Here is a 26,919-nt window from a genome sequence, read left to right as displayed (position 1 = left end):
ATCCGTTATTACTTTGATTTTTCATATTGGGATATTTGAAAAGAAGTTTATAAACCTCTATTGATCTTCTGGAAAACTTCCTGCCTAGATTTTTGGATTTCTCAAGGAATTTAAGGCCATTTATACCTTTTGCTTTATTGCCAGTTGGTGATTTATTTCCCCCCTCTGACAAACTAAAATGTCCTAAAATGGCTATCCCTTCTGTGAAGTAATTTCTTCTTTATATCATGAGCTATTCTCATCTTCTGGCCATTAAACTCTGCAAATAAACCCATAAGTGCAGATGCAAGCACATATTCTTGCCTGGGACAAAGTTCATCCAGAGGAAAGTGGAAAGTTTATAGGCTTTGCATGAAATGCAAAATGCATGAAAGCAAGTATTTATTTAGCATCTTTAATAATACTGTCAGGGACTACATATCTTCTTCTGGGGTGTTTGCTAACAACTCTCTAGGTGAATTTTGGCAAAAATATCCTAACACTTGATTTTGTATTTTCTTTTGCAGTTGTGACAAGTAATTAAAAAAAAAGTAAATCTATTTAAGTATTTTTTCTAGTGAATAGCTTTAGAAAGCTTTCCTGTTTGGAAAGCACTGTTCTGGCTTCTTCCATAAAATTTTTCTTGCAGTGGCAGCACTTTGTCTACACACCACAGCCCATTAAACGTGTCTTTAGGCTATTAAAGATACCTTTCACCGACTTTTCCTACTTTACAACAAAATAAGGTCTCAAAGGCACAATTTAATTTTGCCTCCTCCACAGTTTTTGGTCATTGTTTTCCCAAATTACATCAAGTGTCCATAAATTAGATGGGTAATATTGTTCCAAAATGTGCTGTTTGACCATGCAACTCTCTAAATTTTTCATTATAAGTGGTTGTTAAATCAGCTACTGTGTTTTAAGAATGTTTATCTGTATTATCCATGTATGTGTAAACAGCTCAATATCCAAACCTGCATATTAGCTGGGCAAATATAACGGAGTTTGACAGTAGTGTGTAATTTTTCCTTAGTATTTTCATATTTTGTGATACCAGCTTCCATATGGACTATTATTTTCCTTTTTCTTAGTGATTTCTTTTTCTTTAAAATTCTTGATTTTCAGTTGGTGCTATTGTCTATTTCCTCAAATTGGGAGATGTCTGGGACCAGAGTCGCCTCCTAGTGGCGGGGGGAAAGATGAAGTAGTAATGTTCCACAAGCAGCAGTGAATAGAGCATTGAACAATTTTCACTAACAAAAAGGCTTACACTCGGCAACACTGTTATAGAGAATGATGAAATAAATCAATTATTAATATCTGCTGACATGAAATGCTTATCTTGTGATTATTTTTCAGCTATATTGCTCAATCCTGTCAATATAAACAAAACAACATACTCTGCTTTATTCAAACAGATTTTTACATTGTTTGGCATAAGAAAATCTTTGTCAACAATAAAACCTGACTTGAAACCAGGTGTCCACAGCGGAAAATCTGGACAATTTAAATATATTTCAGATATTGATCTACTGATCAATCCAAAAGTTTTACAAACCATTCTGATTGTTGACTTGGACTGTGGACGTTTTCCTGTTGCCATTTGTTTTCATTTTTTAAACTCTAATTATAAATGGGATATTTGAGTTCATGAAGAAGTTTTTGATAAATGTATAGAGTTTCAAACTCCATCTAACTTCAGTAAGTGCTTTATTCACCCTCATTTTCATCCCAGACAATTCCTGTAAAAAAGACAGTTTGAATTTAAAGAGTATTCACATTCAAAGTAACGAGAACCCCAGAAAGCTTCACTCTTTTTCTGTTGCTTCTGCTTCTCCTATTTCTTCCTTTGTCCCATTTCTATTATCTGCTATTCTCTGAGCTCTCCTCTAGTTTCCCTTGATATTCATGCCATCTTTTTAGCTCATTCCACGGACTACCTCTTCCCATCTGTCTATTTTTTCTCTTCCTTTGTGTCAAAGCAGAGATGATCCATTTGCTTCGAAAAAGAAATGTATTTCTAAGATTTTAAGTGACTTGAACATTTTGCTGCTCACTTTTTCTACTTTTGGACACTTCAGTGAAGTAGAAATGGCTTTCTGCCAAGACAAGACAGTCTGGTTGGGTTTTTCCAAAGCCATTCCCAGTATGTATTTTGCAGAATAATGATCAATGCTAACTCTATCTGACCTCTCTGCCAATGAGATGACCAAAGATCCCTGACTGTGAGCCTTGGTGATCTCACTTAAACGAGGGAAAAGAAGGAGAGCAGGTAGCTATAGCCCAAATATGAAATAGTCTTCAGACTTGAATTTTGCAAGTCCTGTTAGTCATCTAAAGGTCTTTTGGAAATAAAATAGTTGTACCACTGCTTATTTCTGTTATCTATATTGATGATTACCCAAAATGTTACTCAGATGTTTATACAGAGTGACGGATAACAGTGTTAAACAAGTGGCGCCCAAACTGTTTAGCTTCTGAAGCATCATTTTGGGCTTATTTATTTCACTAGAAATATACAGAGAAGTGGAGGCCAATTAAACAAGAGGATGGCTACACAGACAGCATCAACCATTACAGTTTTTAATGGCTTCCGGTTTTTATATTTTGTTACAATTGGTTAAGTTTTTTAGAAAGAGCTCAACATTCCTTACTTGCTGTATTTGCAATAGGGTCCTGAACTCATCTTTGAAAACCTCTAAACTGTGTCTAGTCCTTAAGTCTGTCGTGCAGTCAAATCTCCACAAATTCATGTACTGCTCTTTATAAAAGAAACAAAACAAAAAAAATCAACAAACACTACTTGAAAATTATTGAACAGACATTAGAACTTTAATCATTCTTTGAGTTTTGGGATTTTGAAATATAATCATATAGAGTTTTTAGTTCTGATAAATCAAAATTATTATGAGAATAAAATGAAATCTCTAAATAATGATGAATGGCAGAATAATTTCCTTCCCCTTGCAGCCATTATGGAAAGAAATCTAAAAAGAGATGACAGATCAGTGGTTTTAAGAAAAGTGTAATGTATAGGCCAGTTTTAAAGGAAAGGGAACCTTTAAAGACTTATTTTATCTTGTGCTGTATAGATGTACCAAAATTGACTAAATCTTCCAGAATGGGGAAAGTGGTTGGCAGATGGGACACTTTTCAGGTATAATGGTAGAGGAAACACTGGAGACAAATATTCACGTTGTTAAACTCTCAGCTGAGTGCTATACTTCACAAAATCTCAGAACATTACAGAGGGGAGGGATCAAACGTTTAGTGGGATAAAATATTTACAGTGATGCAGTGACGGGGCTCAGATTTGGCTCTCAAGTTGGTGCTGGTCCAGTAAAGAACTTCATCAATGACCTGGTTGGTTTAAACGCTTGAATTACTTTGGTTTTATTTTCATTCAACAAGCAGGTATTTTTAAGAAATATTTCACAACATGTGGAGTGTAAAAGGGAACTGGGGTGAGAGCTGTACATTACAAAGCCGCATCTGCAAAACAGGAGATCAAGGTTTAGTGGTTTTCAGCCATATTGAACATATTACTACTGCGTCCTTCAGGCTAAAACCACTTATTGATCTTGTCTGGATCAAGCCTGGATTTCCACCTCTGATCAATGTCCAGTCAGTGAACACCATCCATTTCCAGCAATGTGTTTGGTGGGTTTGGACTCGGCCCCGATGGCCTGACACGGATAATGAATGCAACAGGACTTTAATCACATAACAGTAACATCAGCAAATTCAGTAGAGAAATGAAAGTGTGTTAGTGCATTTGCATATTTTTAAACCCACTTAACTACTAAACCCATTTGACTACTCACTTTTGCCAGTTTTTCACATCTTTGCTGTTGCTGCTCATCTACAGCAGCTTAATGCAGATCACCATAGGGTTTTGCTGTCTCACACATTCACAGCATCACACATGTGACATGCCATAGTGCATATTTATCAGGCTGTTATTTACTGCTTCTGATAAACAGTGCCGCAGTTTCCTGTCAGCTACCTGCAGATTTCACCACCTCGTACAGCCTCTAGAGTAAATAATGCAAGTGGAGATGCAAACACCTGCATCAAACCACTGCCGTGCAGATTAATAACACCCTTTTCATGTCTCACACATTTTCTACTGTGCTTTTGCCCCCCTCCCAATTTCAAATTGCAAACTTCCAGTCTTTCCTTCTGCTTATTCTCTTTTCTTCTGTGTCTCGTTCTTTTCTTCAAACAAACACACGCAGACATGTACAATAGAATTATCTGGAAGCTCCAGGGTATGATCACAAAGAGGGTGAAAAGAGGGGTGCAATGTAAGCCTTTCTCTGGATTTATCAGCATTTTGCAGAGACAAACACAGTAGTAAAAAATAGTATCTGGATCCTTGCACAGAAGCTACACCTGCCAGGTATCTGAATCAACTGTATCTATTGTCTAAAGAAGCCAATTGGAGCTGAAATCTGTCAATGAGACTCCTAGCTCACGCTAATGATTTAAATCCGTGTTCAGCTTTTGTTCTCATTAATTGGAACAGCGATTACATTTGAGGTACATCCCCAATCCTTGAATGTAAAAGAAAAAAAAAGAAACACATGCCAAGTAACACATCTTGACTTGCGTGTTTGTAAATATGTATTTAACCCAAAATAAAACAAATTTTACATTCTCTCTATACCATGTGACCTCCCTAGGGCTGTGTTTCATATAAACAGAAATGAAAAAGAGTGCATATTAAAACGGATAGAAATGCTATGGGGATTGCATGGAAACACACTGCGAAAAACAAGAGGGGGAAAAATTGACAAATAAGCAAAGGTAAGCCCAAGCAAGGTAAGGGAAAACAAGCAGAAGAACAGAATGCAATAAAAATAGAAAGGATCGAGAGGTGAAACAATAATCTTGCAGAAAACGTCCAGAAAGACCTTTTGGTTTGGTTGATTTGCTCGCTCTTTCTCTGAGGAGTTTTTGTAATGGCCATTCCTGTTGGGATCTGGGGAAGGCTGGCTGGGGTTCTTTCCCACTTTCTCCACCAGGGGGCTTCCTGGAGGTTCCTGGAGGGCGTGGTTTCACGGCTGCACACCTGACGCATATCTGACTCGTTTGGAGGAGTATATCTGGATGGAGCTGCTGACACTCCAGTGCCAGAGTGTTAGCCAGTAATGGTATCTGTGGTTATTAGCCATCCTCTGACCACCTGTTTTGTGAAAGTAACTAATTCTGTGTCGCCTCTTCTCAGGTTTCTCCTCCGTGACGCCTTAGCAGCCTGACCTGAGTTTTTGGAAAGTTATTCCATCCTGGACCCCAGCTCCTTCACTCACCTGTCCGCCCTCCAACCGAACCCCGGCCTCTCAGATCCACCAGCCCCGGATCCACAGTCGAGCCTTTCCCCAGTTCAACCCATAAGTAAGACCATAGCCGTGAAAAGGGACTGAAGACTTCCACAACCCCTGTACTCACCCTATTCCCATTCTCCTAGATTCCAGAGATCCAGCGTTTCTGAGAGAGAGACCTCCTGTCATCACCTGTACATATTTGCACATTGTATTTAATAAATCTCCTTAACCTGATCTGTCTCCGGAGTGTGTTCTGCGCATGTGGGTTCAGAGACTTGATCACACCATGACAGAACACTCTGGCCAACAACAAACCCCAGCAGACGCACTTCGGAGAGCTTTGCAAGAACAGAACTCTCTAATTCAAAATCACGACGCAGCTTTGAGGGAGCTAAATAGACGTCAGGTCGAGGCCAACACCCGCCTGGAAGAAATAGCAGGGTTTCTACAGCTTTCCCGCCCGCAGAATTCCGAACCAAGCCCTGCGCCGGCACCCAGTCCCAGTGCCGAAGGAGTACTCCGTCCCACGTTTTCCGAATGTCGGCCACCCAACCCGGAAAGATTCTCCGGTGACGTGAGTAAATGCAGAGGGTTCCTGTTCCAATGCATGATTCTATTTAATCACTCACCACACTGGTTTCCCCATGACGCCAAGATTTCGTTTATCATTTCCCATTTATCTGGCAAGGCTTTAAATTGGGCAGAATCTCGATTTTCAGCCTCTACAGTTTACGGCTGCACGTTTGACGAGTTTCTGAGGGAGTTCAAGCAAACATTTAACATTGATCCAGACAGCAGTTCAGATGCTCGGGAATTACTGGAAATGAGGCAGGGTCATCAGTCCGTGGCCGACTTTGCCATTGAGTTCCGTATCAAAGCAGCTGCATCTGGATGGAATTCTCCAGCCCTTAGAAGCGCATTTTATAACGCCTGAACGACAAGATCAAGGATTTACTCACACGTTGGATGAGCCTAAGGCTCTGGATGATTTAATTAGTTTGGCCATCCGTTTAGATAACAGAACTCGCACCCGAGCTAAGAATAAAAGAGATCCACCTGCCTGTTCGTCCGTGGGGGGCGTCGAGCCGGGTCAGTTGTCAGTCCCAGTTTCTCCAGCTATTGCCGAGCCCGAACCCATGCAGATTGGGAATACTCGTCTCACCCCTGAAGAAAGACAGAGACGAATCAGAGCCAAACTCTGTCTTTACTGCGGTGCAGCTGGTCACTTCATTTCCGCATGTCCAGCAAGCCAGGGTCCGCCAGTAGACACGTGGAGGCTGGCGGACCATCAAGTTAAAGCAAATTCCCCTCGCTTACTGTTACCAGTCTCTCTTTTCGTTCGGGATCAGTCCATAGCTGTCTCAGCCTTGGTCGATTCTGGTTGTGAGCGGAATTTAATCGACTCAAGTTTCGTTCACCAAATGGCTATCGACACCGTTCCATTAAAGAACCCGCTGAAAGTTACAGCTCTGGACGGTAAAGCCCTACATTCGATAACCCACCAAACCGTTCCAGTAAATCTACTCACCTCTGGTAACCATCATGAAATAATTTCATTCTTTGTTTTTCCTGCAGCCAGTTCAGCAATCATTCTGGGATTTGATTGGCTAGAACATCATAATCCCCACATCGACTGGTCTGAGCGGCACATTGTTTCCTGGTCCGTTAACTGTCACGCCTCTTGTCTCCGTTCAGCCGTCCCGCCAGGTCCGCCACCGGCAAATCTGCATGAAGCTGACCCCCCGGATCTCTCAGCAGTTCCGGTGGAGTACCATGATTTAGCCGCCGTCTTCAGTAAGGTAAAAGCACTTTCACTCCCACCACATCGACTGCGACGATTGTGCTATAGACCTTCTACCTGGAGCCCCTCTACCTAATAGCCGCCTGTATAACATCTCTAAGACCGAAAGGGAGACGATGGAGAAGTATATCAAGGAATCCCTTGATGCGGGAATTATTCGCACCTCCTCCTCCGGTAGGCGCAGGATTTTCTTTGTTGAAAAGAAGGACGGAACTCTCAGACCGCATTGATTATCGTGGTCTAAACCAGATAACGGTAAAAAATAAGTATCCTTTGCCCCTCCTCTCATCTGCTTTCGAACCTGTACAGGAGCCACCATCTTTCCAAGTTGGATCTAAGAAATGCGTACCATCTCCTTCGCATAAGGGATGGAGATGAGTGGAAGACGGCATTCAAAACCCCGCTAGGTCATTTCGAGTACCTCGTCATGCCTTTTGGATTATGTAATGCTCCGGCCTGTTTTCAAGCTTTGATTAATGACGTCCTGAGGGATTATTTGAACATTTTCATTTTTGTCTACCTTGATGACATTTTGATTTATTCTAAGAGTCTGCCAGAACATCAGAGACACGCTTGTTCTCCAACGGCTGCTGGAGAACCGATTGTTTGTCAAGGCTGAGAAATGTGAATTTCACCAGTCCTCTGTTACTTTCCTTGGACATGTTCTAGAGGCTGGACAGGTGAGGCCTTCGAAAGATAAGATTAAAGCTGTTTTGGAATGGCCAATTCCTGAAACTAGGAAACAGCTTCAGAGGTTTCTCGGTTTTGCTAATTTTTATCGACGTTTCATAAGAAACTACAGTCAAACTGCTCTGCCATTAACCGCCCTGACCTCTGTGAAGACTACCTTTTCCTGGACTCAAGCAGATGCTGCATTCCACGGTTAAAATCCCTGTTTTCTAATGCACCCATTCTCATCCAAGCAGACCCGACTAAGCAGTTCGTTCTAGAGGTAGATGCCTCGGACTCTGGTGTTGGAGCAGTCCTCTCACAGTTCTCAGACTCTGATCACAAGACTCACCCATGTGCATTCTATTCCCGCAGACTGTCTCCGGCTGAGAGGAACTATGACGTGGGAGACCGAGAACTCCTTGCCATTAAAATGGCTCTGGAGGAATGGAGACATTGGTTGGAGGGCGCACAACACCCTGTCCTAGTTTGGACAGATCATAAGAATCTCTCTTATCTGAAGACAGCCAAAAGACTCAACCCCCGACAGTCACGCTGGTCTTTATTTTTCTCCCGGTTTAACCTTTCCATTTCATATCGCCCTGGTTCTAGGAATATCAAGCCAGATGCCTTGTCCCGGCTATATTCCCCTGACGACTCTGATAGATCTCCGGTCTCCATTCTGCCCCCCAGTTGTTCCATAGCCTCAGTCACCTGGGAGATGGAGGATCTAATTAAACAGGCTCAGTTATCTGAACCAGATCCTGGAACCGGGCCTCCCAATAAGATTTTTGTTCCCACTGCGGTCAGATCCAGACTCATCAGTTGGATGCACTCCACTAAATTCTCTGCTCACCCTGGAGTAAGTAGAACTATTTCACTCATTTCCCGTCGTTTCTGGTGGCCGTCCAGTTATAAGGACATTAAGGAGTATGTTTTGGCTTGTGCAGTCTGTGCTCGAAATAAACCGTCCCATCAGCTTCCGTCTGGTCAGCTCCAACCTCTGCCCACACCTACGAGACCATGGTCCCACATTGCATTGGATTTTGTGACCGGGCTCCCCGTATCTGGTGGCATGACCACAATCCTCACTGTTGTGGATCGATTTTCTAAGGCCTGTCATCTGATTCCCTTAAAGAAGCTTCCCTCAGCTCTTCAGACTGCTCAGCTCCTAGTCAAACATGTGTTTCGGCTCCATGGCATCCCACAGGAGATACTGTCTGACCGCGGGCCCCAATTCTCAGCACAGGTATGGAGACACTTCTGTACGGCTCTAGGTGCTAAAGTATGTTTGTCTTCTGGTTACCATCCACAGACCAACGGACAGACGGAACGTATGAACCAGGAGCTAGAGGCTATGCTCAGATGCCTCACCTGTACTAATTCCTCTGACTGGAGCCAGTACCTGACCTGGGTGGAGTATGCACACAACTCCCTCGTCTCCTCTGCCACCGGTTTGTCTCCATTCGAAATCACTCTAGGTTACCAACCCCCACTGTTTCCCTCGGACGAGACAGACATTGCAGTTACCTCGGTGAGGCATCACATCCGTCGATGCAGGGCTGTCTGGCGAGACACAGTTTCCGCTCTCCATCGCACGCTGGAACAGAACCGGAGGATTGCTGACCGCAAGAGGCGGCCAGCACCTGTTTATGCTGCCGGCCAACAGGTTTGGCTGTCTACTAAAGACATCCATTTAAGGTCCATGTCTAAGAAGCTCTCCCCCCGTTTCATTGGGCCTTACAGGATTGAGTCAGTCATCAGTCCATCTGCTGTTCGCCTGCAGCTACCCCTTCTCTCAAAATTCACCCCACCTTCCATGTATCCCAAATCAAGGCCGTTTTCACTAGCCCTTTGTGCCCACCTCCGAACCCCTCCTCCCGCCCAATTTGAGGGGGGGCCTCGTTTATTCAGTCCGCCGCATTGTCGACTCCGTGACGGGAGGGGTTGGCAGTATTTGGTGGATTGGGAAGTGCGGCCCTGAAGCTCGCCAATGGGTCCCCAGCTCGTTTATTGTGGACCCTTCTCTCATCTCTGCCTATTGGTCATCTCTCCGTCTGGTTCTGCTGGACCGCCTAGTGGCGGTCGTTGAGGGGGGGGAACTGTTGGGATCTGGGGAAGGCTGGCTGGGGTTCTTTCCCACTTTCTCCACCAGGGGGCTTCCTGGAGGTTCCTGGAGGGCGTGGTTTCACGGCTGCACACCTGACGCATATCTGACTCGTTTGGAGGAGTATATCTGGATGGAGCTGCTGACACTCCAGTGCCAGAGTGTTAGCCAGTAATGGTATCTGTGGTTATTAGCCATCCTCTGACCACCTGTTTTGTGAAAGTAACTAATTCTGTGTCGCCTCTTCTCAGGTTTCTCCTCCGTGACGCCTTAGCAGCCTGACCTGAGTTTTTGGAAAGTTATTCCATCCTGGACCCCAGCTCCTTCACTCACCTGTCCGCCCTCCAACCGAACCCCGGCCTCTCAGATCCACCAGCCCCGGATCCACAGTCGAGCCTGTCCCCAGTTCAACCCATAAGTAAGACCATAGCCGTGAAAAGGGACTGAAGACTTCCACAACCCCTGTACTCACCCTATTCCCATTCTCCTAGATTCCAGAGATCCAGCGTTTCTGATAGAGAGACCTCCTGTCATCACCTGTACATATTTGCACATTGTATTTAATAAATCTCCTTAACCTGATCTGTCTCCGGAGTGTGTTCTGCGCATGTGGGTTCAGAGACTTGATCACACCATGACAATTCCAAGAAAAGCAAAGCGCGATACAGACTCTAACGCATTTTCTTCTACTCCCAAGACGTATCTTAGAGGGTAAAATGGATTGAAACCCAGACAAACAGAGAACTGGCCGGAAAGCACATTGTTTCTGGTTCACTGCAGGTCAGAAACTCCCAGATCTGACAGCATTTAAACCTTTGCACAAGCCTAGGATGAGAAGTATTATGTACCAGATTCAGAAAAAGAACAAAGGGAGGAGGATGAGGATGAGATGTTAGAAATAGGCTTGTTACTGTTTCCAAACTGATCAGTTGTTTTTTTTTTTATTTTTTTTTTAGATTGAAGCATGATGCTCTCCATTTTGAGATCTTTCAACCCACTTCATGCTGCAAGTTATTTTTTGCTCCTACAGGTCCGGCAGTATTCAACCCTGGCTGAAACGATACTCAGCTTTCCAACAAATGTGGTTAATCACATCTATTTAAAATGTAACACATTTGAAACTTTTATGTGTGACAAAAAAGCCAAGAAGATCAAAGCAATATGCTTGTAACCACATCTATTTTGGATTGCTAAATTTTGAAATTAAAGATTACGGTTATTGTAACCTTTAATTTTGTGATTAGATAATTCTGTGATTCTAATCATATCCAATCATATATATTGGATATGATTAGAATGTCATTTGTAAATGTTCTTGAGGCCATAATGTAGATTGCACATTAAGTATTAGAGGCCTGTAAGTCTTTTTTTTCTCCCAGATACTTTAATTCACAGTGCTTATTTTATCACAACTTTTTGTCTGTTTGCTTTGAAGGGTCTGCTGAAATGAATTTAAAATGCATTTTAAGTGATTTACCTGCTTTGGGCTCAGGCATTCAATGAAATGCTCCTGTGCTCGTCTTGCAGGACAGAGCAGTAACCGCACAGACAGAAATTCCAAATCTTTACCACTGTGACACACACTCAGAAACACTGCAGGGGGGTTTTGATCTCATTAATAAACCCAATTTTGTTAGCTTCATGTTCTTTAAATGGGTGAATTTTAAGGCTTAAAAGGATTCTTGTTTCTCACATTACACATCATTAATTAATAACATTTTGTAAGTTAAAAATCTGACTGCTAAGATAGTAAAAGCACTCAGAAAGTTGATTTTAATAAGATATTAATTAGTTTGAGTAAAAACTGCTGAATGTTGAGAATAAGTTTCCACCACTCTTGGCAAAATATGACGACTTGTTCTAATTCCTTTCAAGTTTTCGTTTCTCTTTGAATGTTAAAACCTTTGATAAGGAGGAAAGTTATTGCAGATGATTGCAAAGAAGGTACAGACAATCCAAACAGCCAGAAGTAAAGAAAAGTCTTTCTTGGTGACAACAATGTTGTAACAATCTTTTCTTACTTTTAACTCTCTCTGGGTAACTCGAGGGGATGCTTTTCTCTTTCTCTTCAGTTATATTTCAAATGTATTACAGACCTTTTTGATGTCCCCCCCCCATTTTTTAACATTTAAAATATATTTTTATATGTGTGAAGCAGGTATTTGATGTCTATTTTTGATATTTTTCTTCTGTTTTACTGCATGCAATTTGGGGTACCCTAATGCTCTCTAAGTGGTTTTACCTCACTGTTTTTACTGGAAAAAGAGAACTGAGAAGAAGACAAATAAGCACTCAAAACATATTTTCATAATGTTACAGAATCAACACATCAGGGGTGCAGCTGGCGGCGAATTTTCCTGCTGAAAACAGATCTAAATGTGGATTATGTCAAAGCAAAGCAGCATCTCGATGAACCACTTTCTCCATCTTGTCAGCTTTGTTGGTTTTTCCATTGTGAAATCCACAGACATTGTTTTTGTAAATCTTGCTTGAGCTACTTCTCTTTTCCTTTTGGTCTCTGCCTGGTGTGTTTATTGCTAAATATTACCTTGAAAGGTTTGCAGTGGAGTAAATGCTTAATATCTTATCTAATTTACCTTGCATATTGTATTTTTCTTGCCTGTCAAGGTAATGAGTTTAGTTACGGTTTGCGGAGCAGCACAATATTTAGGAAAAAATACGTAATTGCAAACTTATTTTTAAATAGTATGATTGCAATGTTGATTGAAATTATCACACATTTTTCTCACTATTCCTTTTCTATCATCACAGAAGTGGTTAAAACTCTTCGTAAGCCTTAGGGTCTTAATGAGAGAAATGTATATATTGGCATAAAGCAGCATATTATTTTAATAAATGATGAAGATAAACAGTAACATTTGTTTTAGAAAATTTTTGTATTTTTGTATTTTGTGTCCAATCCCCAGTTGAGGTCATTGACTCATTAGATATGACCCCAGAAAATGACTTGACCTAATACTGGTAGATATTAAGAGAAGAATATAATAATTAGATTAATTTATAAGTTGTTAAAGCAGGTAAAAATATGCCCCAGACGGTCATGAATTACGTCTCGGTTGGTACAAACCTTCCTGTGAAAAATCTGACTTTTTACTTGTATAAAACAACCTAGTAGCAATATAATAAAAAAAATATGTGCATTAAAACAACAGTAATGGTTTTTCATAAAACATCATCTATTTGTGTGTATTTTGACACAGCAGTCTTGTCTTGGGTGCAGTTGTTTCATTATAAAGACAAAAAAAAAACTGACATTGCATCTTCCCACCTTGTAAGTTTCCTTATTGTCAGCAAATCCTTTTAAAACCACCACATGTCCTCTTTCAATTTTTATTTTCACCTGTTCCTCTTTTGTGTCCATTTTGAGCTGTGTGATTTTGTTTGTAATGCCTCTGAAATAAAGCCACATTCAGCAATCATCACCGTAGTTCGTCCACTTTCCATTTCTAAACACCCCACTCAGGAATCCGGCAGCACTTAAAAAAAACCTGCTTTTCTTCAAACCTTCAGCTCATCTTAAGATTTGATCTAGAAATCTTCCGTGGCTGTGTAATGGCTGTTATCTGAGGGGCCAGGAGGTGACAAAAGTGGGTTTCCAAGAGTGCGACTTTACCTGAAGGAAGAAACGAGGCTAATCCCAGGGTTTCAATAATGTACTTGGAGCATACTGTTGCTACAAGGTCACCCTAGGTAATATTTAAGACCAACATCAAAGCAAGTATGTGGTGTGTGAATTTCACATTTTTTAGTGTAACTTCTAGGTCACCAGCTTCTGTGTGTGTATCTCCTGCTACTGTTGCATGGCTCCTGTTTATAAATGGTGACAAACTTTTTGTTTACGTAAATACACAGTGATTTTGAATGTTATCACATTGATCTCACATTTGTTCACATTTTTCTGGAGTTTAGGTAGCTGACATGTAACACTTGTTTTATAAATTAGAGCAATGCTGAGTAAGAAGCCTGAATTGGCAAACGGTGCGCTGTAGTCACATAGTGAGCAAGAGATTGGTGTTTTAATACAGGCAGGTGTGATTCAGCAGTTCAGAAAATGCACAAACAGCACACTGGTGTGAGATTATTGTGCAAGTTGTTGCCCCACTCCTAAAATACATCTCTACTGTGAAACTGTAATCTTACTTATTTTTTAATATAGTGTACATTTCATTCTTTGAACATTTACACTTCTTCAACATTTTTCTCCAACTTTCACACATTATCATCCATCAACCTACCAGATGCCTCTGTGGTGCTAAAAAAATTCTAAAGAATCATGATCTGCTCAAAGGCTTAAGCTTCCATCGTTTTTAATTTAGAATGATATTTTGGGGATTTATTGGAGGTGGTGGCAGGCGCTGGTATGCTGTGTGTGAATGTGCCTGGAAAGGAGAAGAAATTGAAGAAGAGGGTTTATTTTCTGAAACTGTCTTTTCTGAGCTGAGATTTTATTAAAACGAGAGAATATGTCAGTTAAACATTCTGGCAGGCTGATGGATCTCTCCATTCCACAATGGCAAATACACTGAATATACAGCTTTTTAAAAATGACTCTTAAAGAAAACAAACACATTTTTTCAACATTTTTGTTCATCAATAGAATAATTCAGAAAATGTTTGGTTGGGAGACAGTAAAATTATTTTATAATTTTATACTCCCAAGCAATGCACGTTTGCTATTATTCCCTCTGCAAGTGTTATTTTTAACTGGAAGGCATCCAAACTAATCCATCACTAACAACATTTTAAACTCGTACTATTTTTTTGCTCTTCTGAAGTCACAAATTTAAAATGAAAGCAGTGCTGAGGCTGATATACTCATGACACCTTCGAGTTCAAAGGCTCGCCTCTCTGTTTGAAGAATCATTTCAGACAGGAAGGTGTTTCAAAGCTTCCAGCTCAGTCGGGGATAAGAATTTGAAACCTGGTTTGAGGGTTTGCAAATATCATGAGTGTATAATGAATGGGTTTGTAAATTTTTATTGAGTTTATTCGTGGTGTTCAAAGTTTTCACACTTGCTGAAAATTAATTCTTTGCTCTGAGACTAATTGTGTTGCATTCTTGTGAGATATTGCTAAATTATTGCCCTACAGTAAAATATTTTACAGTAGAGTCTTAGACTTAGCAGTAAGAGTAGAGATATTTAAAAGCTAAAAACCAACACATGACAGTGTTTGTTTGTCTTCTACAGCAAATTAATGTGAGAAATAATTAAACGGACAATATAAAGCACAGATAAAAACACAAAAATGCATGTAAAATACACTAATGTAAATAAAACCAGTTGATGAAGTAATTTTAAGATTCCTAGACTCCCAGACTTTCAAAAGGAAGTTTGGAGTTTCTTTTAATATGATGATCAGATTTAAATATGACATAAAAGCAGAATATGCGTAGCTTACCCAGATTTATCAGAAGTAAAAAAAATGAAGGCAAGCAATAAAAATCTGATGATTGTCATCAAGGAATGAAATTTATACAGTCATAGGAAAAAAAAAACTGTGGGTGAATAGAATAAATGTACAACTTTTAGAGCCTTAGGTTCTTAACTCTTGTGGGGTGCAGCAGGAAGCATTTCTGTTCAACTTGCTTGACAGCAGCAGGCTGAACGAACAGGTTGTGGTCACATTGGGTATTCTTTTAGTGTTCTTTTAGCTCTGCAGAGACACTGTTCCTCATGCTTCACTCATACTGTCCCAGTTTGAATTGCTGTGGCCTCATTTGTCTTCATTTTGCAAGTTTTAAATAGTGGTTTGATGCTTTTTTGTCTACATCCACAATGTAAGACAAGTTATTTTAAAGCGTATTGAGAGAAAAAGTAGTAGGAGTAATTAATCAAGTTTTTATACCCAGGGACATTCTTAATGAAGTTTTCAAGTTGTTTATATTAACTTTTTATGAATATCTTAATAGTTTATTGCTTAAAACAAGCCTGACCACCTGAAGAACGTCACCATACAAGTCAGTTGACCCAAACCCACACTGGCCACTTATTACCTGTATAGATGTAGTAAAGATGACTGAAAGAGCATCAGAATGGGAAAGAAAAGGGATTTGGTGTTTTTGACAGATGTTCTGGACTGAATTCATAAACTGCTGATCTACTGAGATGGTCACACAAACCCATCTCTCTCTGATTTACAGAGAACAGTCCAGAAAGAAAAACAATATTCATCAGCCACATTTGTGTTGACAAAATTATCTGGTTAATGTTAGAGGCCAGCAGATTAAAAGGAAAGACTGCTTTAAGATAAGAGAAGAAACAGTGGCTCAAATAAGTTGTTACCACCAAGGTGTGCAAAATACCATCTAAAAAAACATAACACAGATGGACAAGCAGCAGTAGGGTCAGAGTTTGTTGTAAACAGGACAGATCCATCCTGCTTTTAATCAGCAGGTCAGGCTAGTGAGATAAGATTTGAACATTAACATTTCCTTCCCATTTTCTTCAGGTTATTAATAAAAATTAAAAGAATAATTTAAACAGTACAGCCTGAGTATTGACCATGTAGGTCTGCAGAAATGCTTTGGGATGTGGTGGAATGAGAGATTTACGTCATAATGTGCAGCCAATAAAGCTGCTGAAACTATGTGATGCTGTCATGTTAGTCTGAACAAAAATCTTTAAGGAAGGTTTCAATCACCTTCTTGAATGTATGATATGAAGACTCAAGACAGTACTGACGGCAAAACAGGCACTACCAAGGAGTAACCAATAAAGATGATACATTGGTGTTTAAATGGCTCTTGGTGTCCTAGAATGAGCAGTAAATGTCTGATCTTAGATAACCAGAGGACAATGGGGGGATATCATTTTCTTTAGCCCCCTGTTATTTCTTTAGCTTGTAAATTGAAATAATTGCAGAAAGAAATACACATTTAGTGCCACAATATAGAAGTAGTCTTACTTTCTCACTTAAGAAATGAACTCTTATCCTCAGTTCATTTGTCCTTGTCTTGAATGGCCACATAGATCTGTGAATGGTGCATAATTTTTCTCTCCCTTGAGTACTTTCCTTTGAAAATACTGTGCTAAAAACACCAGTGTGCTCCCCAGAAGACTCAGTGAGGCTCACTTGGCGTAAATGCATCCGCCTGCAGCCCACTCAAATTGGCAATGTCTTCGAGACAAATTACTTCCCTTTTCTATGTATGTCCTTCCTTCAAGACTTTTTCTCTCGGTTTCTCTATTATCCTCTACCTTACTCTCTCTAATAACACTGTAAAAGCTCTGCAATGGTTTGTGTTTACTGTCAATAACTTCCCATTTTCTGCGCCATCCTTGCAATTTTATTACCAAGTTGTTTGTGGAGAAAGAGCTGCTGTCAGATACAAGTGTGGGAGTTGGTGATAATCAGTTAGACAGTTTGAGGAAAATATTAGGGATGATATATGTTTTGTGCAAGTTCCTGTTACTCTAGTAAGTTCAGAAAACACTCTCATCTCCTTCAACTTCCATCCACTTTCCTGGCTAGGTCTATTGATTGGTCCAGCTTACTGATCCACAGAAACTGGGAGAGGAAATAAAACTGTTTGACTTGGGCCTCCAGAGCCTCAGTGCTGGCAAACATTACTTCTGTCAACCACTTTTCTCCAGAACTAAAGTAAAGCACTGAATGTTTGAGGAAAGAAAAGCTCTGGTAAGTCAAGTATCAGTCCACTGTTTTAGCAGAGGTGTTTGGCTGAAGCTCCCAATGGTTTTCTGTTGGTCGTTTAAACTCTTTAAGCTGCAAACATCTGTACTGGTGGTGATGAAAACTTTTTGCTTTTGATGAAACATAGCCACCCTATGTTCCCTGTCAAGATTTGTAGTGAATGCGAGGCTGTGAAAAGCTGTCTGGGGCATCATCTTGACTGTGGTGTTTAAAAATGAATAAAGAAAAACATCAATAACATCGCGTGTGGTACAGAGAGGGTGTGTTTTATTTAAAGTTGAAAGATTACATTTCAGATTTGGGATTCAAAAGCTGCCACTCCGCCCCTAGACAAGTGAAGATTTGTGCATTAACTGTTCTTTGATTAGTGTGTATCTTTCCTGAGATTTTTATAATTGCTGCCCAATGTTTGGAGGTGGTCAGGGGAGTTTTTTATTTTTTCCTCATTTGTTTGTGATACAAATTCCAAGATGTTCATTAATTACAGACATAAACGACCTACTCAGACTCTGACCCTTGATTTATTTTGTTAGTTTTTGCTTTGTTTTAGTTTGTTTGTAGTTTCCCAGAGTGTTGTGCTGACTCAGGATGGACTCACTGGCTATTGAAGACGTGAAGGAATGTGTCAACATTCATAATTAACATAGTTTTAGTAAGCTGGAGATGACTGTGCAGATATAATTATGGAAAGGAGTGTAAAACAGATAAGGCGTTGAAAGTGAGGAGGAAACAATGCAACAAAAACAGCTGATTTTACATTTTTGTTGCCAAAGGTCCTGGTGATTGCAGGTGATGATGCAGCAGCTTTGGCCCTGAAGTGATTTATTATCTGATAACCACAATCTTTATATTCAAAAAAGGTCTTGTGCAAAAACAAACATGGCTGTTTAAAAGTGGCATTACGGGGGCTGGAAGATCTTTACTCGCTATGGAAAAATTTCCATGCAGGTATTTATAACTAATGGTTATAAAACAATCTGTTGGGTACACAGTGTTATTTTCTATTAAAAATAGCCAAGTGGGCATCCCCACTTGGCTATTTTTACTTTGTAAAGTACAGCATGTCTACTTTAGAGCTACATAAAATACATTTCAACTCTCTTTCTTATTTTCTGAGTTTCCCATTTCACTTAAAAGAAAATATACTTTTATATAAGATAGTTCCCAATATCACATCAAGTAAGTGATTAATTTAAACTACTGAGCTTTATCTGTTTTTGCCCAGTGATCCTACTGAGACACAGTATCTCTTTTGCCAGGGAGATCTGATTAAGATGGCATAAACACCATCTAAATAAAGCTTAGAGAAAAAAATGAAAAAGGGTACAAAATGCAGACCAAAATAATAATACACACATAAAAGCTAACATATTCTGGCAGTGGTTCTAACATCAAGTCATTGTTTTTGTTACATATTGCATAATTCAACATAGCCCAGATCCCTTGCAGAAGGTTTGATGGTTTCTGGTAAACATTTTTCTCCTGAATTATCATGGCATTAGTTATCCCTTCTTCTGATAATACTGATAATGTATAAGTCTAGTGGCACGTTAGGGGCATTTGATACATATATACAAATATTGCCAGAGGAGGGTGCAAAAGTCCATCTCTGAATACCTAATGTACACTTAGATTTAATGCCATCTTCTGACTAGACCTCTCTTAGGGTAAGACCCAGGTCTTAGAGATTTTCCAGACCTGTTAGACAGAGAACTGGTCAGTAGTCAGCCCCGAGGAGTTGTGAGGTGAGGGCATGGCTGGCTATTGCGTCATAACAAACACATTCTTGAAATTATTTCTTATTATTATATCAAGGAACAATGGGACTTTTGCAATTGTACTGTAGTTGTATTATATTAGTCCTGTTTTCACCTTCTTCCTTTGTAAGGATGGATTTATTTTATAATCAGACATTGTTGTTGGAATTTTTATTGTTTTTTTATAACAGCCATAAAGAAGTCTGTTTAACATATGAGAATGTTTCCTTCCACTCTTTGCGCCATGTTCCTTTATTTAAAATGCTCACAAAGAGAACTTCAAGGGACTATGGTGCATTTCCCCCATAACACATACATAAGCACGCGCACGCACACACACACACCCACAGTTGAGCAAATCTCCTGAGAGACTCCAAGTTGGTTTCTCACTTGGTTTTTGCTCCATTTATTTCAAACTCACATTCTGCTGCTAAAGTGTGACTCCCAGTGGTTTTCTACGTTTAGATATTGGACCTTTAAGAAATTTTAAATATTGCATGCACCCGTGGGTAGATGGATGCACCAGTCTGTTTCGAGTGGCCAAACATTCTGAAGCTTTCCACATTTCTTTTTCCATTGACCATTCTAGTGGGAATCTTACTTGAAATGTGCAGTGCTGCATTAGGTTTAATAGAGGGGCTTCCTTTTAAAAATCAGTCTGTCATGTTGTCGGCTTCATTGCAGTAAGGTTTTAAAACTAAATGTAATAGTAAAATCCCATTCATATGGTTTCCCAGTCTTACACTCTTTGCTGTACAAAGTATTGCCTCCAGAAAAAGTGAGCTTTAAAAAGGTGTTTTAATTAGCAATTTATAAATAAAAAAACTGCAAGCTGTAATGTTTCTCTTGGGGCATCCCCACTTGGCTATTTCACTTTGAGCTGTTACATGTTGTGTTCTGTTTTTAATTATTTTATGTCTTTAGAAGCATTGTGCTTTGTTTTCCATGAACGACTTTTAAAGATGAGGACAAAATGATTAGCCCCCATGAAAACTGTTTTAATATAATTTTCCAGTTGCTTTCACCGTAAAAACATGCTGTTCACTTGGAATGTTTGCATAATTTTAACCTTAGAGCAGAAATGTATTGATTGTTCAAACCCCTCAAAATTATTAGCCCCTTAAGAGCTAAAAATTTAAGCAGGAGCTAACATGACTCTCCTGAACTTTCAACAGTCCATCCCTGTTACAGGAACCTGATTTCTAGCATCAAGTTTTATTTGCTTCCTGCTGTATTCCATTTCTGATGGGTTTTTAAACTGAAGTTGGATCCTTTTTGTATAGACGTGTACCGGAACACAAAAATCACTGATTAGTAAGAATTTGGGTTTTAAATTCACAGTTTCATATATTTTTGGTACAGTTCAATAGATCAATATTTTTTTTTAGAATTATATTTTTTCTTGGATGGCAGTGAATATTTTACAATTTCTGAAATTTGTTTTTATCATGTTCTAAAACTTAAAGCAGTAAGTATAGAACTACCTTGAGAATTGGTTGGATTTGTTTTGAGAAAGTAAAAGTAGTAGCATAAGCAGGCATAACCAGTGCCTGAATAAATATACTATGCACAATATAACTTCATAAAAATGGGTTTAATTTGTTAAAAGTCTTTTAGATAAAGCCTCTACTCATATTTGAGAATAAAACATGCAGTGCACACAGGAATACACACATGCACATTCAACATGTTTTCAAGTATAAATCAAGGCTATATTTGTTTGTGTACTAAATGAGAGGGCTGCACCAGATATTTTTGGCATTACTACATGTTAAACTCATACTTTGGTGTCATGTCTGTTTCTGCTTTGTTTCCATTTGGATAGAAATGCTTCTGCTCGTCTCTTTCGGATAGCCGGTTGTTGTGGTAGTAACACAGCCGCAGTTATTAATCGCCGCTGCCTCTGTTGTAATGTTGTGTTGCTACGCCAATGATTCTACAGGTGCGTGATCTCTGTCCTCCCACACCTTTGACACACTGCGGTGCACAGGAGCAGTAGTATGCTATATGGATCAAACATCAGTTTCTCTGATGGAATGAAGCATTTTCAATGTTTCCCAGCAGGAAGCCAAGTCTCATCTCCGCATGGAGTCTGAGTTTCATTGTTTTTAGTTTAAAAGAGAAACTGTAGATGCACTAGGATGGTGGAAATTATTTCAGAAACATTAAGAAATTCCCTCAACTCTAAACATGTCACTGAGATTGTTGCACAAAAATCTAAAGTAATAAAATACCAGATTTGAATGCATAAAAGCTGAAGCTATCTTGCATTTCTCCTATAAATTTGTGGTAACATTTTTTTTGTTAATAGAAGCAGATTTCTGTATCATTTGCCTGCCACTGTGAAACTGATTTTAGGTTGCTAGAACATCCTGTGATACTTCAGCAATAACAATAGGAAAAGTACTTTCTCAAACCCATGACTTTGGAAAACATACCGACGTGAGGCCTTTCAGTTTACTCAGCAGAGCTATTTGCTTTATCATCAACAAGAGATCCATGAAAGCTATGACTTTTGAAAATATTTTTATTTTCTCGATGTTTTCCCATCAGTCTAATTATTATTCCTTTTGTTCTTGACTATTTTTTATCCTCTCATCTTTGCAAGTTAGTTAAATGGTGCCACATAGTGAAAAGAGATGACAGAAAGAGAGCATCAACCTGGAGGCAAAATTATGAGAATCACCACTAGTTATGATATTGTAGAATATGTTAATAGCAAAATATTTTTTCTCTCACTCTTTTGCTTTGTCATCATTATGCTCTGCACAGCAATTCATGGGCTTCAGCGTCTTGGCCTGTATGTATGACACAAATAAACATTATGATAACAACCAACATATAGAAATATGTTGTGTTGTGGTGATTAAAACTAATCTTTGCATTGTAGGTAATATTTATGAGGCAACAAGTTAACAATATGTCTTCAAAGATAATGTGAGAATGGAGAAGTATTTGTCAGTTGTTTATCATTATCCCATAGATATAAAGTTGTTATCCTCAAAAAATCCAGCCAATTATATGCAATTACTGATTTTGGGTCTTTTCTGTCCTCTAGACAAGCAGTCAGTGACTGTGGGGAAAAAAAAAAATCAACTATGTTTTCAACATAAAGCAGAAACTAGCTCCTGGGGGTTGAGATGACAGAAAGGAGTCAAACTCTGTTAAACTCAGAAGCACTGAGCCAGGAATTTGCTCTGTGTCAAAGAAGAACACCAGAATACGCTGCAGCAGCTCTGATAGTGGTTTTTTGTAGGAGAGAAACACACAAGAAAGAGAAACAGCTTAAAGAAGTTTAAGAACCAGTGCCATTATTAGGATGAAAAGCAGAGATTCATTTAGGAGTGAGATACATCTAAACACATAGCCACTTTGTCAGATCTTATCCATATGTAAAGAAAAAAATGGTGAGATAACATGAAGTATGATAATTATCTGCATAGATATGCAACACAAGTCTGCCAAACCCATTAACTGAAACATGGAGTGCATGTTTTACTAACAAATCATTTGTACTGAGACTTTTGTCATAATTCTTGAGATCTTTGCCTTGTAAAGTTGCCAAAGGAGTCACTGGCAGCAGAACAGACCATCAGTTTCAGATAAAGCAGGAGGAATTTCATGGGAGGTTTTGTTCTGTGAGACAACGTGTGCTCCGGGTTCACTTAGAGGTTGGATTGGCTATTCTTTTTAGTCATTGCTGTGACAAGATAAAGATCACTTTCAATATTTTTCCCTAAGACTCATGACTGCCTTCCCCTTTTCTATATTTGTACAATTTATTTAATCTTGTTTTACTTTGTCAGTCAAGTGCATTCACAAAACAAAACAGTGTTGAAAATATTATTGTAACCAGCCTGGGTTCTGATTTGTGAATAGATTGCAGGATCTGATATGTAGCCTGAGTAATATGTTGTGCATCCCCCAATTGCCAGATAACAAATTAAATTGGCGCTGTAAGACAAAAATGAATGCATTGTTTGCGATTAATTTGTGATGAAATTTCTCCTCCCTGACCAGTTGTTGCCTTTTTGTTGTTGCTCTGGGAAATTGCTGGAGTTCTGCTTGCTTTGAAAGGATTTCCTGCTGGAGGGAATCTGATTCATGTTGTCTGTTTTCCACTGTCTTATTTGAGCCCACCTCCAGAGAGCAAGTAGAGACATGTTGTATTGATAAGAGATGACATTGTGCTGTGGGGAAAAAAGCAACTCCAGCTTACGACATTCAGTCTCTCCAACTGATAGCATGTTGTACAAAGACTCCCTGCTTTATTTACGTGTTGCAGCGCTCTGAGCAATTTAATTTAATTTATCTGTCATTGTAGTAAGTTTTGGAAACAAATGTGCTCTGAAGCAAAACCATTTTGTCAGTTTAAATTTAAGAAGTTTGCATGATTCAGTGGTTCATGCATTTTTGCCACTCATTGATATGAAGGAAGCATAATTTTAAATCAATTGTTCCCTTTATTGCAGAGAAGCTCCACATGTATCGCTTTGCCCTTTTGTTAGAAATAAGAAATGTCAGACGAGATAAACAAGTAAGCAGAGCAAGGCCCACCTTTTATAGCCTTTTTTAAATTTGGTTTATGATGGTGGAAGGTTGAGAGTCTTTAAACAGATTTATGTTCAATAAAACGATGATAAATCATTTTATAGTCTTGTCTTACTTCAATGTGGCCGTTGTGTAAGGACATCCTGTTTTTGACCTTGCTGACAACCCCTACATAGTTTCTTCTTTCTGTTTTCTGAAACAATGCATATCACAAACAATTTAAAATGATCTGTATTCAGTGTTTCATATTTGAGTCTAGTTTTGATAAATCCATGTATTACATGTATAGCAGTTTGTCGAACCTAATGGATCCTTTGTCGAATCCAAGGAGTGACATAGGAGTCGCTCCTTGGACTCCTACGTCCAAGGAGTGATTTTTTTAATATATAATATATATATATATAAATGGAATAAAGCTTTAATAAACTGCATTTTAAAAAATCTCAGATCATTACAGAGTTATCCAGTTTCAGTTTGATCAGTCTAATGGTGCTATCAGACTGAATAAAACACCTGCTGCGCTGCACTCAGAAGACCATTCATTTGTATTGCATGCACTGCACACCAACAGTTTGCCCTCTACCAAATGAAGCCTGTGGCATGGTCAGAGTTGAAATTTGTTGAACTTGGACCGCTGTGCACTATGATGCTTACTCACAGCCAGTAGACACAGAATATCTATCAAACTGCTCCCCACCGAGTAGAAAGTAGCCAGTCAATGTGGAAACTGATCTTTTTCACAAGCCAAACACTGCCCTCTGAATCATTCATCACGTTTTGTTTCTTTCTTTCCCCATCTGTTTCACATGTAGGGTAGTTCTGCTGGTGGCTTTATTTGTAGAAAACAAATGCTTAATCATAGCTACAAGCAATTCAGCTTTGTCAATAAAATATCTATTTGCTTGATATTTTGAAAAATGTGTCTTTTTTTTTTTTTGCTGTGTTCTGCTGTGCCTGGAAACCCAGACACAGGTTTACCCATTAACTCCTGCAGAGAGTTCAGTGCGTGTCATGTTTGAAAACTGCAGAAGTATTTTGGAATTCTAACTAGAGGTAATCAAATGTTGTGCATACTGATTAAAAAGGTTGCTGAGGGTTATTTTGGTTTGGTTTGGTTTGGGACAATTTTGAGTTGATTTGTTCAAATGGAAATCTGAGCAATTTATGCATTTATGCATTTTACATTAAATGGTAGTATTTCTACGAAAAATAGAAATAGATTGGTACGAAAACAAGTGAAACATTGGCAACACATTCAGGTGAAATAGATTTAAAATAATAAAGGTTAAATCTGTATAGAAGGATTTATGTGATCCATTGTATCACCATCCTTCTATGTCTAAGTTTAAACTTTTCCTTATTGTTTTGTGCTTGTTTCTTTGAGTCTATTACTTTGATCTGTCTCATGTAAAGATTATTTTACAGATTATTTTGGAGTTTCACAAAAGAGCTAATATCCATGCATTAAGTTTGAGTAGATACATTCCCTTCCCTTAACCCAAGGTAAGAGCATAGTACTGTGATAGATGAACAAACTAAGCATTTCATTGGGAATCTTGATGCAGTGCAGAAATATATTTTGCTTTGCAGAATGTCTGAATTCTTACTGAAGCTGTTTTTTTTTTATATTGTCTGCTTCTGTTACAATTTGAAAAGTATAATCATCACTGCACACCTTTGGTTTGTCTGAATCTCAGCTAAAATTAAGATTAAGCTTAGAAAGTTTTAAAAATGTAAATTAAAACCCTCTGACACTATACAGAAGCTAGCAAACTTATTTTATATTATATTTTATTATATCAAAGCTTGAATCATAATGATTATTTTAAAACTTAAGTAAAAATTGTTGGAGGGTAGTTCATTGGCAAATCTATGCAGTTACACTGCATTTATTCAGTTTGCTCATAGAAATTAGATTAACTGTGTGAACTTGCTAGAAAAGCAGGAAAAAGCATCGAGGAAGCTAAAGAAAATATGTAAATGTATTTTACAGAGATGTAGCAGGTGATTGATCTGCTTCTAGACTGTGTTTGGCTCCCAACACATCATTCAGAAAGGTTTATAAGTAAGAAAATGTGTTTATCAGCTTCAGCATGCAGAGTTTTTTTGCCAATAAAAAATGACTTTTTACTTTCCATCAGTTGAGAAAGTTTTGGTGCACTGCAAAACAAATCCACATAACGGTTTCCATTTCCAATGATTTTCATCTTGAGAAAAAGGTTTTCTTTTCCATCCACTGGCACCAGTCAATCTTTAATTTAGAGCAGCTGCTGCAGGGAAAATGTCAGTCGTATTGTTTAGCACTGTGGTTTATGTGTTATAATTGTGTGTTTGTTCTTTATCCAGTCCTGATCAATACCCATCATTCTCTTTGCCTTGAGCGATCCCAATTTAATTACCACTGTAGCTTCGAGGAGTGACGCTTTGCCTCTGCTTTGTCCAATGACCAATGTGTCCTCACTCTTGTTTTGCAGATGATGAAGTTTGCCTGGGACAACTACAAGCAATATGCCTGGGGCAAAAATGAGCTGCGACCTTTGACAAAAAACGGCCACCTCGGCAACATGTTTGGTGAGTTTCTACAACTCAGCTGATGGTGCAAAATCCAATAATGGTCATTCTGAATGTTTTGTACAAAGGTGTTGCAACCATTTATTCCTTGGTAAGTTTCATTCACAAATTAGAACAAAGCCATGAACTAAAAAGAGAGATATTGTCGTCAGAAAAGTAATCAAAATGTGAATTTATTTAATTTTCATGATCTCATTGAAACTCAAAATCCAGTTTCTCAAATTGTCAATATTACAACACACCCATTAAAAATGCTTTAAATATAAAATGTAACATTTTGACCATCCTATAGGGAAGACTGCTGACCTCACTACAGGTCATTGTTAAAGAAGGCGGTTGGTAACAAGGTGCTAAATCCAGCCATGTTAATGGAATATTGAGTGGAAGGAAGAAGGGAAGAGAAAAAGCCAATATTGTCAAACAAAGATCTTTCTAAAAATGTGGGGATGTTTGGCCGTGTTTGGATTGCTTTAAGAGCAACAT

At 38.9% G+C, this 26,919-nt stretch overlaps 1 protein-coding gene across 1 annotated transcript in view; it reads left to right on the top strand.

Moving 5' to 3' along the window:
• Positions 1-26,919, top strand: part of LOC122831705 (mannosyl-oligosaccharide 1,2-alpha-mannosidase IA) — a 203,026-nt gene that overhangs the window by 65,235 nt on the left and 110,872 nt on the right. The window contains exon 2 of the mRNA XM_044118087.1: positions 26,340-26,436. Coding sequence (XP_043974022.1) covers positions 26,340-26,436 — 97 coding nt within the window. The remainder of the gene's footprint in view (positions 1-26,339; positions 26,437-26,919) is intronic.

The sequence above is a fragment of the Gambusia affinis genome, linkage group LG05 (genome assembly GCF_019740435.1).
Source record: "Gambusia affinis linkage group LG05, SWU_Gaff_1.0, whole genome shotgun sequence".
Classification (NCBI taxonomy): Eukaryota; Metazoa; Chordata; class Actinopteri; order Cyprinodontiformes; family Poeciliidae; genus Gambusia; species Gambusia affinis.
This window is presented reverse-complemented; position numbering and strand designations above follow the sequence as displayed.